The sequence below is a fragment of the Salvelinus sp. IW2-2015 genome, unplaced genomic scaffold (assembly GCF_002910315.2).
Source record: "Salvelinus sp. IW2-2015 unplaced genomic scaffold, ASM291031v2 Un_scaffold944, whole genome shotgun sequence".
In the NCBI taxonomy this organism is placed as follows: Eukaryota; Metazoa; Chordata; class Actinopteri; order Salmoniformes; family Salmonidae; genus Salvelinus; species Salvelinus sp. IW2-2015.
This window is the reverse complement of record NW_019942659.1, coordinates 188,537-202,686: the sequence shown is the minus strand read 5'-3', so window position 1 is coordinate 202,686 and position 14,150 is coordinate 188,537. Positions and strand designations below refer to the sequence as shown.

Genomic DNA, 14,150 nt, shown 5'->3' with positions numbered 1-14,150 from the left:
TTTCAAAGCACGTCCTGGCTACAGATGTGAGTGCTACGGGTTGGTAGTCATTTAGGCAGGTTACCTTAGTGTTCTTGGGCACAGGGACTATGGTGGTCTGCTTGAAACATGTTGGTATTACAGACTCAGACAGGGAGAGATTGAAAATGTCAGTGAAGTCTTATTCACATCGGCTGAGGAGAGCGTGATCACACAGTCGTCCGGAACAGCTGATGCTCTCATGCATGTTTCAGTGTTACTTGCTTTGAAGCGAGCATAGAAGTTGTTTAGCTCGCCTGGTAGGCTCGTGTTACTGGGCAGCTCTCGGCTGTGCTTCCCCTTGTAGTCTGTAATAGTTTGCAAGCCCTGCCACATCCGACAAGTGTTGGAGTCTGTGTAGTACGATTCGATCTTAGTCCTGTATTGACGTTTTGCCTGTTTGATGGTTCGTCGGAGGGCATAGCGGGATTTCTTATAAGCTTCCGGGTTAGAGTTCCGCTCCTTGAAAGCGGAAGCTCTACCCTTTAGCTCAGTGCGAATGTTGCCTGTAATCCATGGCTTCTGGTTGGGGTATGTACGTACAGTCACTGTGGGGACGACGCCCTCAATGTACTTATTGATGAAGCCAGTGACTGATGAGGTGTACTCCTCAATGCCATCAGAAGAATCCTGGAACATATTCCAGTCTGTGCTAGCAAAACAGTCCTGTAGTTTAGCATCTGCTTCATCTGACTACTTATTTATAGACCGAGTCACTGGTGCTTCCTGCTTTAATTTTTGTTTGTAAGCAGGTATCAGGAGGATAGAATTATGGTCAGATTTGCCAAATGGTGGGAAGGGGAAAGCTTTGTATGCATCTCTGTGTGTGGAGTAAAGGTGGTCTAGAATTAATTTTCCTCTGATTGCATATTTAACATGCTGATAGAAATTAGGTAAAATGTATTTAAGTTTCCCTAATTTAAAGTCCCCAGCCACCAGGAGAGTCGCCTCTGAGTGAGCGTTTTCCTGTTTGCTTATGGCGGTATATAGCTCATTGAGTGCGGTTTTAGTGCCAGTATCGGTCTGTTGTGGTATGTAGACAGCTACGAAAAATACAGATGAAAACTCTCTAGGTAGATAATGTGGTCTACAGCTTATCATTTGATACTCTACCTCAGGCGAGCAAAACTTTGAGACTTCCTTAGATATCGTGCACCAGCTGTTGTTTACAAATATGCATGGGCCCCCGCCCCGTGTCTTACCAGAGGCTGCTGTTCTATCCTGCCAATAGAGTGTATAACCAGCTGTATGTTCTTAATGTCGTCATTTAGCCACGACTCTTTGAAACATAAGACATTAAGACCGTATAAGACCGTTTTTAATGTCCCGTTGGTAGGATATACGTGCTTTCAGTTCGTCCCATTTATTTTCCAGCAATTGAACGTTAGCTACCAGGACGGATGGCAAAGGCAGATTAGCCACTCGTCGCCTGATCCTCACAAGGCACCCGGATCTTTTTCCGCAAAATCTATTTCCTCCAGCCAATTACGGGGATCTGGGCCTGGTCGGGTGTCTGTACTATATCCCTCCCGTCCGACTCATTGAAGAAAAACTCTTCGTCTATTTTGTTTTATTTCACCAGGTAGGCTAGTTGAGAACAGGTTCTCATTTACAACTGCGACCTGGCCAAGATAAAGCAAAGCAGTGTGACAAAAACACAGAGTTACACATGGGATAAACAAACATACAGTCAAAAACACAATAGAAAAATATACGTACAGTGTGTGCAAAAGTAGTAAGGTTATGGAGGTAAGGCAATAAATGGAACATAGCTGCAAAATAATTACAATTTAGCATTAACACTGGACACTGTGCAGATGATGATGTGCAAGTAGAGATACTTGGGTGCAAAAGAGCAAAAAAATAACAATATGGGGATGAGGTAGTTGGGTGGGGTATTTACAGATAGGCTGTGTACAGGTACAGTCATCGGTAAGCTGTTCTGACAAATGAATGCTTAAAGTTAGTGATTTTTTGAATTCTTTCCAGTCATTGGCAGCAGAGAACTGGAAGGAAAGGCGTCCAAAAGAGGTGTTGGCTTTGGGGATGACCAGTGAAATATACCTGCTGGAGCGCGTGCAACGGGTGGGTGTTGCTATGGGGACCAGTGAGCTGAGAAAAGGCGGGGCTTTACCAAGCAAAGACTTATAGATGACCTGGAGCCAGTGGGTTTGGCGACGAATACATAGCGAGGGCCAGCCAACGAGAGCATACAAGTCGCAGTGGTGGGTAGTATTGTTAAGCGGAGCGACACAGGGGAACACAAGAGCGTTCCTCAGATGAGGAAACAGGGATAAATTAACCAAAATATTTATTGTTGCACAGAGAGATATGGAGTGCAAATCCGGGGTAGCTCGGACGAGTTGCAGAAAAACCAGATGTGGAGACTGAGGTTGGAGTTGGCTGAGTAAACAGGTCCTAAGGGTAATCAAGGTAAACAGGTCCTGAGGGGAATCCAAGGTAGTGGTGGTGAGTAAAATCCAGAGCAAGGTAGTTGGGTGGTGAGATGTGGAACAGGAGACAGGAGCCAGAGACAGAGCAGTAAACTGCAATGAGAGGATAAACGGTGTCAGGCAGGGAAACAGGCACAGCAGAGTAACATGATCTTGAGCAATAATAAATGGCTAGATTCATGAACTGACTGTGCCGAGATTACAATCTGGCAAAGTGGAAGTGTCAGGACTGAGAATTTGTAGAGGTCTGGATTATGGAACGAGTTTCAGCTGGTAGGGATCTGCTTTGACTCCAGCACACCTGTCTCCAATCACACAGAGAGGGAGAGGGAGAGAGAGAGAGTGTACATGGGGAGTAACTGCAGGTCAAGAAGACACCGGATGAACACCAGAGGGCGTAGCAGGAGCAGATGTGACAAGTATATGGGGCTTTGGTGACAAAATGGATGCCACTGTGATAGACTACATCCAATTTGCTGAGAAGAGTGTTGGAGGCTATTTTGTAAATGACTTTGCCGAAGTCAAGGATCGGTAGAATAGTCAGTTTTACGAGGGTATATTTGGCAGCATGAGTGAAGGAGGCTTTGTTGTGAAATAGGAAGCCGATTCTAGATTTAATTTTGGATTGGAGATGCTTAATGTGAGTCTGGAAGGAGAGTTTACAGTCTAACCAGACACCTAGGTATTTGTAGTTGGTCCACAAATTCTAAGTCAGAACCGTCCAGAGTAGTGATGCTAGGCGGGCAGGTGCGGGCAGCAATTGGTTGAAGAGCATGCATTTAGTTTTACTAGCATTTAAGAGCAGTTGGAGGCCACGGAAGTATGGCATTGAAGCTCGTTTGGAGGTTTGTTAGCACAGTACCCAAGGAAGGGCCAGATGTATACAGAATTGTGTCGTCTGCGTAGAGGCAGATCAGAGAATCACCAGCAGCAAGAGCGATATCATTGATATTCAAAGAGAAAGGAGTAGGCCCGGGAATTGAACCCTGTGGCACCCCGATAGAGACTGCCAGAGGTCCGGACAACAGTCCCTCTGATTTGACACACTGAAGTAGATGCTATGGGGGGTGCAGAGCTGTTGGCCGGGGTAGGGGTAGCCAGGTGGAAAGCATTGCCAGCCGTAGAAAAATGCTTATTGAAATTCTCGATTATCGTAGATTTATCGGTGGTGACAGTATTTCCTAGCCTCAGTGCAGTGGGCAGCTGGGAGGAGGTGCTCTTATTCTCCATGGACTTTACAGTGTCCCAGAAATTTTGGGAAATAGTGCTACAGGATGCAAATTTCTGTTTGTAAAAGCTAGCTTTAGCTTTCCTAACTGACTGGGTATATTGGTTCCTGACTTCCCTGAAAAGCTGCATATCGCAGGGGCTATCGAAGCTAATGCAGTACGCCACAGGATGTTCTTGTGCTGGTCAAGGGCAGTCATGTCTGGAGTGAACCAAGGGCTATATCTGTTCTTAGATCTACATTTTTTGAATGGGGCATGCTTATTTAAGATGTTGAGGAAAGCACTTTTAAAGAACAACCAGGCATCCTCTACTGATGGGATGAGGTCAATATCCTTCCAGGATACCCGGGCCAGGTCGATTAGAAAGGCCTGCTCGCTGAAGTGTTTTAGGGAGCTTTTGACAGTGATGAGGGGTGGTCGCCATTTCTGGGCGTGGTAGAATAGATTCAGGGCATAATGTACAGACATGGGTATGGTAGGATGTGAGTGTAGTGGGGGTAAACCTAGGCATTGAGTGATGATTAGAGAGCTTGTATCTCTGGAGACACCAGCTAAGCCAGGTGAGGTCTCCCCATGTGTGCGGTGTGTCACGAAAGAGCTATCTAAGGCATGTTGAGCTGGACTAGGGGCTCTACAGTGAAATGAAACAATAACTAACTGAAACAGAAGACAAGGCATATTGACATTAGAGAGGCATGTGTAGCCGAGTGATCATAGGGTCCAATGAGCAGCAATAGGTGAGTCCAGGAGCCGTTCGGTAGTCGCTACTATGCTAGGCGAGCGGGAGGCACGGCGTTCAGAAAGCTAGCGGGCCGGGGCTAGCAGATGGGTATTCAGTGACAACGCAATGGAAAAGCCTGTTGAAACCACATCAGACGATTACGCCGGCAGACCAGTCGTGATGGATCGGCGGGGCTCCGTGTCGGCAATAAAGGGTCCAGACCAATTGGCAAAAGAGGTATTGTAGCCCACGAATTAGCGGGTATACCTCTTCGGATAGCCGGAAGATGGGCCTAGTTCGAGGCTAGCTCAAGGCTAACTGGTGCTGGCTTCGGGACAGAGGCGTTAGCCAGCGGTAGCCACTCGATTGCAGCTAGCTAGCTGCGATGATCCGGTGTAATGGCACAGAGTTTGCGGCAGGAATCCGGTGATGTGGTGGAGAAAATAAGTCTGATATCGCGCTGTGCAGACTGGCAGGTATTGACAGAGCTAAAGCTGGCTGGTGACCGAGCTAAAGGTGAAGACCGCTAGCCGTGGCTAACCGTGACTACTAGCTAGTTAGCTAGCTAGCTGCTGATGGAGGTTCAAGCTATAACGTATAAAAATAGCAGATCCGTACCACATTGGGTGGGGCGGGTTGCCGGAAAGTATATTTAGATCATAGGTGGAAAGTGAGATAAAAATATGTCTGGAAAAAAATGAGACTGACTATTTACATGGGACAAGACAAACACACGTCCGTCCGACTGCTACGCCATCATGGATTCGAGGTCATCACACGAGGCCATCACACGCATGTTCTACAGGATGTAGAACATCTTTTTTGGCCAGAAAGAAAAACCCTGCTCCCGCGAGCGAGGTGGACGGACAAATGAGGCCTGCTGCCAGAGCGTCCTTGATGTAGGTATCCATAGCAGCTCGTTCGGGAGGAGATAGGGAAAAGATCCGACCCCTGGGGGGGCAGGTGCCCGGAAACAGGTCGATGGGGCTATCGTAAGGTCTATGGGGTGGTAGCATGGTGGCGCTCTGTTTGCTAAATACCGGTTTGAGGTCATGGTAACACTCGGGAACTCGGGACAGGTCGATGGATTCTAGAGACTCGGGAGGAGAACTCGGGAAGATACAAGTGGCGTGGCACGTAGGACCCCACTGCTTGAYAGTGCCCACAGACCAGTCGATGTGAGGGTTATGGCTGTGAAGCCAGGGGTAGCCAAGTACGAGAGGGAACTCGCAACAGGGGATCAGATGAAAGTTCATCACTTCCTGATGTTGGGAAACTGAAAGTCGCAAGGGGGTAGTGACGCGAGTGACAAGTCCAGATCCCAGAGGGCTTCCATCCAACGTAGTAACCCTCATGGGGTCCCTTAGAGGTTCAGAGGGGACGCCATTCTCCTTCGCCCAGATACCATCCATGAAGTTTCCTGCGGCTCCAGAGTCTACCAAGGCTTGAAGGGGAAGCTCGTGGTTGTCCCAGGGAAGGGTGACTGGAATGAGCAGGCGGGAGTTGGACGGATGGGAGGAGGTTATGTCTCCCGTTACAGTTCCCCCAGGCCTGCATGGGACAGTGCGTTTCCCTGGAGCCCGGGACACGTGGAGCGGAAATGGCCCGGTTTGCCGCAATATAGACAGCATCGCTCCCTCATCCGGCGGTCTCTCAGCCTGGGAGATGCGTCCAATCTGCATGGGTTCCGGTGGAGCCAGCGAGGATAAAGGTGGGGACTCGGAGCTGGGACCGATAGGAGCTAGGGCGAGAGGTCTACGGTTGAGTTCTCTCTCTCTCTCAGACGCTGGTCTATGCGCGAGGCCAACTTGATCAAGGACTCGAGGTTGTCCGGTGGTTCCCGAGTGGCCAGTTCATCTTGGATGGTGTCGGAAAGACCCTTCAAAAAGCACACTGTGAGCGCCTCGTCGTTCCAGCCACTCGCTGCTGCCACCGTGCGGAACTGGATGGCATAGTCCGTCACGCTGCGCCAACCTTGGCGGAGAGTCAGGAGCTGTTTGGCTGAGTCAGGGCCGCTGGTAGGACCTTGAAAAACTCGCTTGAATTCCTCAGCAAAGGCAGAGTAGCTGGCACAGCAGGGACTTTGGGCATCCCACACAGCAGTAGCCCAGGCTAGGGCTTTTTCCGACAGCAGGGTGATGATATGCGATCTTGGACCGGTCGGTGGGAAACGACGAGGGTTGCAGCTCGAAGGAGAGAGAACATTGGGTGAAAAACCCCTTACAAVCACTCGGATCACCTGAGAACCGTTGGGGAGGCGGAAGACGAGGTTCAGCCAGGGGGTTAACTGCCACGGGCACTTGAATCTGAGGTACAGGAGCGGTAGCGGTTGCCGGGGGAAGTCGATCAGATATCTGCTTTATGGAAGTCAGCATCTGCGACAGAAGTTGAGAATGTCTAGCCATTAAGGTCTCTTGCTGAACCAGAGCGGCTTCGTGGCGTTGGACAGCCCCCTCGTGGTGGGACAGCGTGGCAAAAAGGTCCTGGGAACTGGCTGCCTCTGGGTTAATTTGGCTCTGTGTTTCTGTCAGGACTCTGTTACGAACTCGGGTCTCCGGTGTGAGAAACAGTCACTTAGCAAACTGAGCCACTAATGGTCGGCAGAACCCAGAAGATGAGGCAGACACAGCAGTACTTGAGACAGTGTTTTAATAAAGTAAAAAGGAAAGTTCTTCAGGCAAAAATATAAATCCACAACGTCAAAAGTAATACCAAGAGAAAAAGGTAATCCTCCAAGTCAAAAGGTAAATCCACAAGGTGGTAGGTACAGCAGGAAAAAGCCTCAAAAGATAATCAAAAATAAATAAACGAGAACAAAAACAGAGTACCACAAGAGAGTCCAACTGGAGCAACAAATGTTCACAGCATTGCTAGGGCTGGGTGCTAACATTCAAACACAGAGCAAAGAACTGAGGAAAACTAAGGGTTTAAATACATTCAAGGGAAACGAGGCACAGGTGCAAATAATAACTGGAAACAAGGGAAAACAAAAGGGTCAAAAAAGCACAATGGGGGCATCTACTGGCCAAAACCGGAACAATCCTGGCCAAATCCTGACAAAGCTCTCACAGTCTCATGTCAGAGTTAGACATTCATCCATGGTTCTCAAGTGTCTAAGTGTTGAAGGCATTAACTCCACATTTTTAAGGTTAGGGTTAAGTTTAGGCATTAACTCAGAAATCTTAAGGTTAGGCATTAACTCAGAATGGTTAAGGTAAGGGTTAAGGTTTGGGCTAGGCTTAAAACAAAATCTCAAAAACAACCTTATATCGCTGGATTCAAACATGCAACTTTCAGCACCATCTGCCATCCCCATCCACAAAGCCCTAACAAAACCAGAACTTAAAGGTAACAGCATTCACTGTTGAACCTAGTGGCCGGTTTCCACGTCATCTCTGACGTCCTCAGACATACTGTAGATGGACATCGAATTATGACTTGTACCACAGGTGACCTGGCTGGAGAATGGGCTGTGCTGAACACACCTCTGTCTGTGTGATGGCTCAGTAGAGTAATCAGATGTGTGAACACACATTGATGTGATGATAATATAATATTGTCTGATGATAATATTCTCTAATATAACCAGTATTATGTCAGATAGTTTATGTACAGTGCCTTCAGAAAGTGTTCATACCCCTTGACTTATTCCTCATGTTGTTGTGTTGCAGCCTGAACTGAAAATGGATTCAATAGATTTTTTCTTACCCATCAACACACATTACCCCATTATGACAAAGTAAAGACATGTTTTTAGAAATGTTTGCTAATTTATTGAAAATGAAATTGTAACGTCCTGACCAGAGTTCTTATGTGTTGTGCTTGTTTTAGTGTTGGTCAGGACGTGAGCTGGGTGGGAATTCTATGTTGTGTGTCTAGTTTGTCTGTTTCTGTGTTCAGCCTAATATGGTTCTCAATCAGAGGCAGCTGTCAATCGTTGTCCCTGATTGAGAATCATATATAGGTGGCTTGTTTTGTGTTGGGGATTTTGTGGGTGGTTGTTTCCTGTGTCAGTGTTTGTGCCACACGGGACTGTGACGGTTAGTACGTTTGTTATTTTGTATAGTGTCTTGTCTTCCTGTATATTAAATCATGGAAACTTACCACGCTGCACATTGGTCCTCCGATCCTTCTCGCCTCTCCTCGTCTGAGGAGGAGGACGACTTAGACTGCCGTTACAGAAATACAGAAATATCTCATTTTACTCACACACCTGAGTCAATACACATTAGAATCACTTTTATCAAATCAAATCAAATGTAATTATATAGCCCTTCTTACATCAGCTGATATCTCAAAGTGCTGTACAGAAACACAGCCTAAAACCCCAAACAGCAAGCAATGCAGGTGTAGAATCACGGTGGCTAGGAAAAACTCCCTAGAAAGGCCAAAACCTAGGAAGAAACCTAGAGAGGAACCAGGCTATGAGGGGTGGCCTCATAGCAGAACATGGCCAAGATATTCAAATGTTCATAAAATACCAGCATGGTCAAATAATAATAATCACTGTAGTTGTCGAGGGTGCAGCAGGTCAGCACCTCAGGAGTAAATGTCAGTTGGCTTTTCATAGCCGATCATTAAGCGTATCTCTACCGCTCCTGCAGTCTCTAGAGAGTTGAAAACAGCAGGTCTGGAACAGGTAACACGTCCGGTGAACAGGTCAGGGTTCCATAGCCGCAGGCAGAACAGTTGAAACTGGAGCAGCAGCACGGCCAGGTGGACTGGGGACAGCAAGGAGTCATCATGCCAGGTAGTCCTGAGACATGGTTCTAGGGCTGAGGTCCTCCGAGAGAGAGAAAGAAAGAGAGAAAGAGAGAATTAGAGAGAGCATACTTAAATTCACACAGGACACCTGATAAGACAGGGGAAGTACTCCAGATATAACAAACTGACCCTATCCCCCCGACACATAAACTACTGCAGCATAAATACTGGAGGCTGAGACAGGAGGGGTCAGGAGACACTGTGGCCTCATCCGATGATACCCCTGGACAGGGCCAAACAGGAAGGATATAACCCCACCCACTTTGCCAAAGCACAGCCCCCACACCACTAGAGGAATATCTTCAACCACCAACTTTTTATTTTATTTTTTATTTTACCGTTATTTTACCAGGTAAGTTGACTGAGAACACATTCTCATTTGCAGCAACGACCTGGGGAATAGTTACAGGGGAGAGGAGGGGGATGAATGAGCCAATTGTAAACTGGGGATTATTAGGTGACCGTGATGGTTGAGGGCCAGATTGGGAATTTAGCCAGGACACCGGGGTTAACACCCCTACTCTTACGATAAGTGCCATGGGATCTTTAATGACCTTCAGAGAGTCAGGACACCCGTTTAACGTCCCATCCAAAAGACGGCACCCTACACAGAGCAGTGTCCCCAATCACTGCCCTGGGGCATTGGGATCTTTGTTTAGACCAGAGGAAAGAGTGCCTCCTACTGGCCCTCCAACACCACTTCCAGCAGCACCTGGTCTCCCATCCAGGGACTGACCAGGACCAACCCTGCTTAGCTTCAGAAGCAAGCCAGCAGTGGTATGCAGGGTGGTATGCTGCTGGGACTTACCATCCTGAGACAAGGCCGAGTATAGCCCACAAAGATCTCCGCCACGGCACAACCCAAGGGTGTGCGCCAACCCAGACAGGAAGATCACGTCAGTGACTCAACCCACTCAAGTGACGCACCCCTCCTAGGGACGGCATGAAAGAGCACCAGTAAGCCAGTGACTCAGCCCCTGTAATAGGGTTAGAGGCAGAGATCCCAGTGGAGAGATGGGAACCGGCCAGGCAGAGACAGCAAGGGCGTTCGTTGCTCCAGAGCCTTTCCGTTCACCTTCACACTCCTGGCCAGACTACACTCAATCATATGACCCACTGACGAGATGAGTCTTCAGTAAATACTTAAAAGTTGAGGACCGAGTCTGCGTCTCTCACATGGGTAGGCAGACCATTCCATAAAAATGGAGCTCTATAGGAGAAAGCCCTGCCTCCAGCTATTTGCTTAGAAATTCTAGGGACAATTAGGAGGCCTGCCTCTTGTGACCGTAGCGTACGTGTAGGTATGTACAGCAGGACCAAATCGGAAAGATAGGTAGGAGCAAGCCCATGTAATGCTTTGTAGGTTAGCAGTAAAACCTTGAAATCAGCCCTTGCCTTAACAGGAAGCCAGTGTAGGGAGGCTAGCACTGGAGTAATATGATCAATTTTTGGGGTTCTAGTCAGGATTCTAGCAGCCGTATTTAGCACTAACTGAAGTTTATTTCGTGCTTTATCCGGGTAGCCGGAAAGTAGAGCATTGCAGTAGTCTAACCTAGAAGTAACAAAAGCATGGATACATTTTTCTGCATCATTTTTGGACAGAAAGTTTCTGATTTTTGCAATGTTACGTAGATGGAAAAAAGCTGTCCTTGAAACAGTCTTGATATGTTCGTCAAAAGAGAGATCAGGGTCCAGAGTAACGCCGAGGTCCTTCACAGTTTWATTTGAGACGACTKTACAACCATCAAGATTAATTGTCAGATTCAACAGAAGATCTCTTTGTTTCTTGGGACCTAGAACAAGCATCTCTGTTTTGTCCGAGTTTAAAAGTAGAAAGTTGGCAGCCATCCACTTCCTTATGTCTGTAAAACAGGCTTCTAGCGAGGGCAATTTTGGGGCTTCACCATGTTTCATTGAAATGTACAGCTGTGTGTCATTTGCATAGCAGTGAAAGTTAACATTATGTTTTCGAATGACATCCCCAAGAGGTAAAATATATAGTGAAAACAATAGTGGTCCCAAAACGGAACCTTGAGGAACACCGAAATGTACAGTTGATTTGTCAGAGGACAAACCATTCACAGAGACAAACTGATATCTTTCCGACAGATAAGATCTAAACCAGGCCAGAACTTGTCCGTGTAGACCAATTTGGGTTTCCAATCCCTCCAAAAGAATGTGGTGATCGATGGTATCAAAAGCAGCACTAAGGTCTAGGAGCACGAGGACAGATGCAGAGCCTTGGTCTGATGCCATTAAAAGGTAATTTACCTTTATTATGTTCAACATAGGAGGGCCGAGCACAGGAAGCAGCTCTTTCAGTAGTTTAGTTGGTATAGGGTCCAGTATGCAGCTTAGAGGCCATGATTATTTTCATCATTGTGTCAAGAGATATAGTACTAAAACACTTAAGTGTCTCTCTTGATCCTAGGTCCTGGCAGAGTTGTGCAGACTCAGGACAGCTGAGCTTTAGAGGAATACGCAGATTTAAAGAGGAGTCCGTAATTTGCTTTCTAATGATCATGATCTTTTCCTCAAAGAAGTTTTAGCAGCAATTACATCTGTGAATCTTTTTGGGTAAGTCTCTAAGATCTTTGCACATCTGGATTGTACAATATTTGCACAGTATTCTTTTTATAATTCTTCAAGCTCTGTCAAGTTGGTTGTTGACCATTGCTAGACAGCCATTTTCATGTCTTGCCATAGATTTTCAGGCCGATTAAAGTCAAAACTGTAACTAAGCCACTCTGGAATATTCAATGTCATCTTGGTAAGCAACTCCAGTGTATATTTGGCCTTTGTGTTTTAGTTTATTCTTCCTGCTGAAAGATTAATTTGTTTCCCAGTGTCTTTTGGAAAGCAGACTTAACAAGGTTTTTCTCTAGGATTTTGCCTGTGCTTAGCTCTATTACGTTTCTTTTATGCAAAAAAAAACTCCCTAGTTGTTTTTTTCTTTCCGATGACAAGCATACCGATAACATGATGCAGCCACCACCATGCTTGAAAATATGAAGAGTGTTACTCAGTGATGTGATGTGTTGGATTTGCCACAAACATAACGCTTTGTATTCAGGACATAAAGTTTCTTTGCCACATTTTTTGTAGTTTTACTTGTGCCTTATTGCAAAGAGGATGCATGTTTTGGTATATTTATATTCTGTACAGGCTTCCTTCTTTTCACTCTGTCATTTAGGTTAGTATTGTGTAGTAACTAAAATGTTGTTGCTCCATCCTCAGTTTTCTCCTATCACTGAGGATTAAACTCTGTAACGGTTTTAAAGTCACCCCAAAGGCCTCATGGTGAAATCCCTAAACGGTTTCCTTATTCTTCGCCAACTGATTTAGGAAGGACACCTGTATCTTTGTAGCGACTGGGTTTATTGATACACCATCCAAAGCATAATTAATAACTTCACCATGCTCAAAGGGATATTCAATGTCTGCTTTGTTTTACCCATCTACCAATAGATGCCGTTCTTTTTGAGACATTTGAAAACTTCCCTGGTGTTTGTGGTGGAATCTCTGTTTGAAATTCACCGCTCGACTGAGGGACCTGACAAATAATTGTATGTTTGTGGTACAGAGATTATTGCACACAGAGTGAGTCCATGCAACTTATTATGTGACTTGTTAAGCACATTTTTACTACTGAACTTATTAGGGTTGCCATAGCAAAGGGGTTGAATACTTATTGACTCAAGACATTTCAGCTTTACATATTTCATTCATTTGTGTGTGTGTGCCAGGTGAGCTGTCCCTGGAGGAGTTCATGGAGGGCATCCAGAATGATGAGAAGCTGCTGGAGACACTGACCGAGAGTCTGGATCTCATACATCATCAGCAAGATCCAGGTCGAGATGAACCCCTATTGTTGCAGCACAAGAAGATTTTATGAGGAGTACGAGAGCGCCAGAGTGCAAGCGAGAGAGAGCGCCAGTGCGCAGGACAGACTGCCCACGCAGAACACTCAGGGATACCCAAAATGTATACACAAACGTATTAGTATATTTTTATATTTTTGTATGTTTGATGAGATGAACTGGTTATCCTTCAAGGCATATCGAAATGTTGCATACAGTAATGGCTGACTCTCAGTTCAGTCATTCCACCATGTACAGTAGGCCCTGCACAACTTTTGCAATAACAGGATACTTTACTCATCATGTCTAATTTAAGTGTACAGCACTTGCTTGAATATGATTAGTATGCGTAGTACTGCTTTACCAATCAGAAGTAAATAACTCACATTACATTTGCTATGAAAAAGCATATAATATGTGTGTATGATGCATATAGTTGTGCAATTTGGTGACAATACACTGTCCTATTGTTTTTCCATTCTGTATCACCATCTCAAAGTCAAAAGTGCACAATAGACATGGTTTAGAGGCCCACCTCATTTGCCTATGATTTCAGTGAAATGACCTGGTTCTGAACAATCCGTTGCTTGTTTGGTCATTTCAATGCATTATAGAAAGACAGAAGCTTCGAGGCACTCTGCCGAGCAAAAACTAATACAGGAATAATGGAGGGATGTCCCTCACCTGCCTCCCTATCACACATGATTGCCGAGAAATATTGAAGATTTGGTGATGTATCAGTCGTTGATTGAGACCTTTATGTAAAGACAACTAAACAGATCAAGCAAAACAGTTAAATACAGACAACATTGTTTTATTGTAGACTAGACCTACACAGATCTGATTAAAGTACAGAAGTGAATGGCAAACTGGTCCAGTAAAAAAAATTCTCTGCTATTAATGCCTTTTCAATTTTAACTGACCAACAACAGCTTTACATCCTAACACACACACACACCACACACACACACACACCACACACACACACACACACACACACACACACACACACACACACACACACACACACCACACACACACACACACACACACACACACACACACACACACACACACACACAAAAATGTGGCTATCTGATTTTAC

At 45.8% G+C, this 14,150-nt stretch overlaps 1 protein-coding gene across 1 annotated transcript in view; it reads left to right on the top strand.

Annotated features, from left to right (window-relative positions):
* Positions 1-13,080, top strand: part of LOC112069244 (guanylyl cyclase-activating protein 1-like) — a 32,691-nt gene extending 19,611 nt beyond the window's left edge. The window contains exons 3-4 of the mRNA XM_070438460.1: positions 5,854-6,029; positions 12,932-13,080. Of these exons, the coding sequence (XP_070294561.1) occupies positions 5,854-6,029; positions 12,932-13,080 (325 nt within the window). The remainder of the gene's footprint in view (positions 1-5,853; positions 6,030-12,931) is intronic.
* The last annotated feature ends 1,070 nt before the right edge of the window (positions 13,081-14,150 follow it).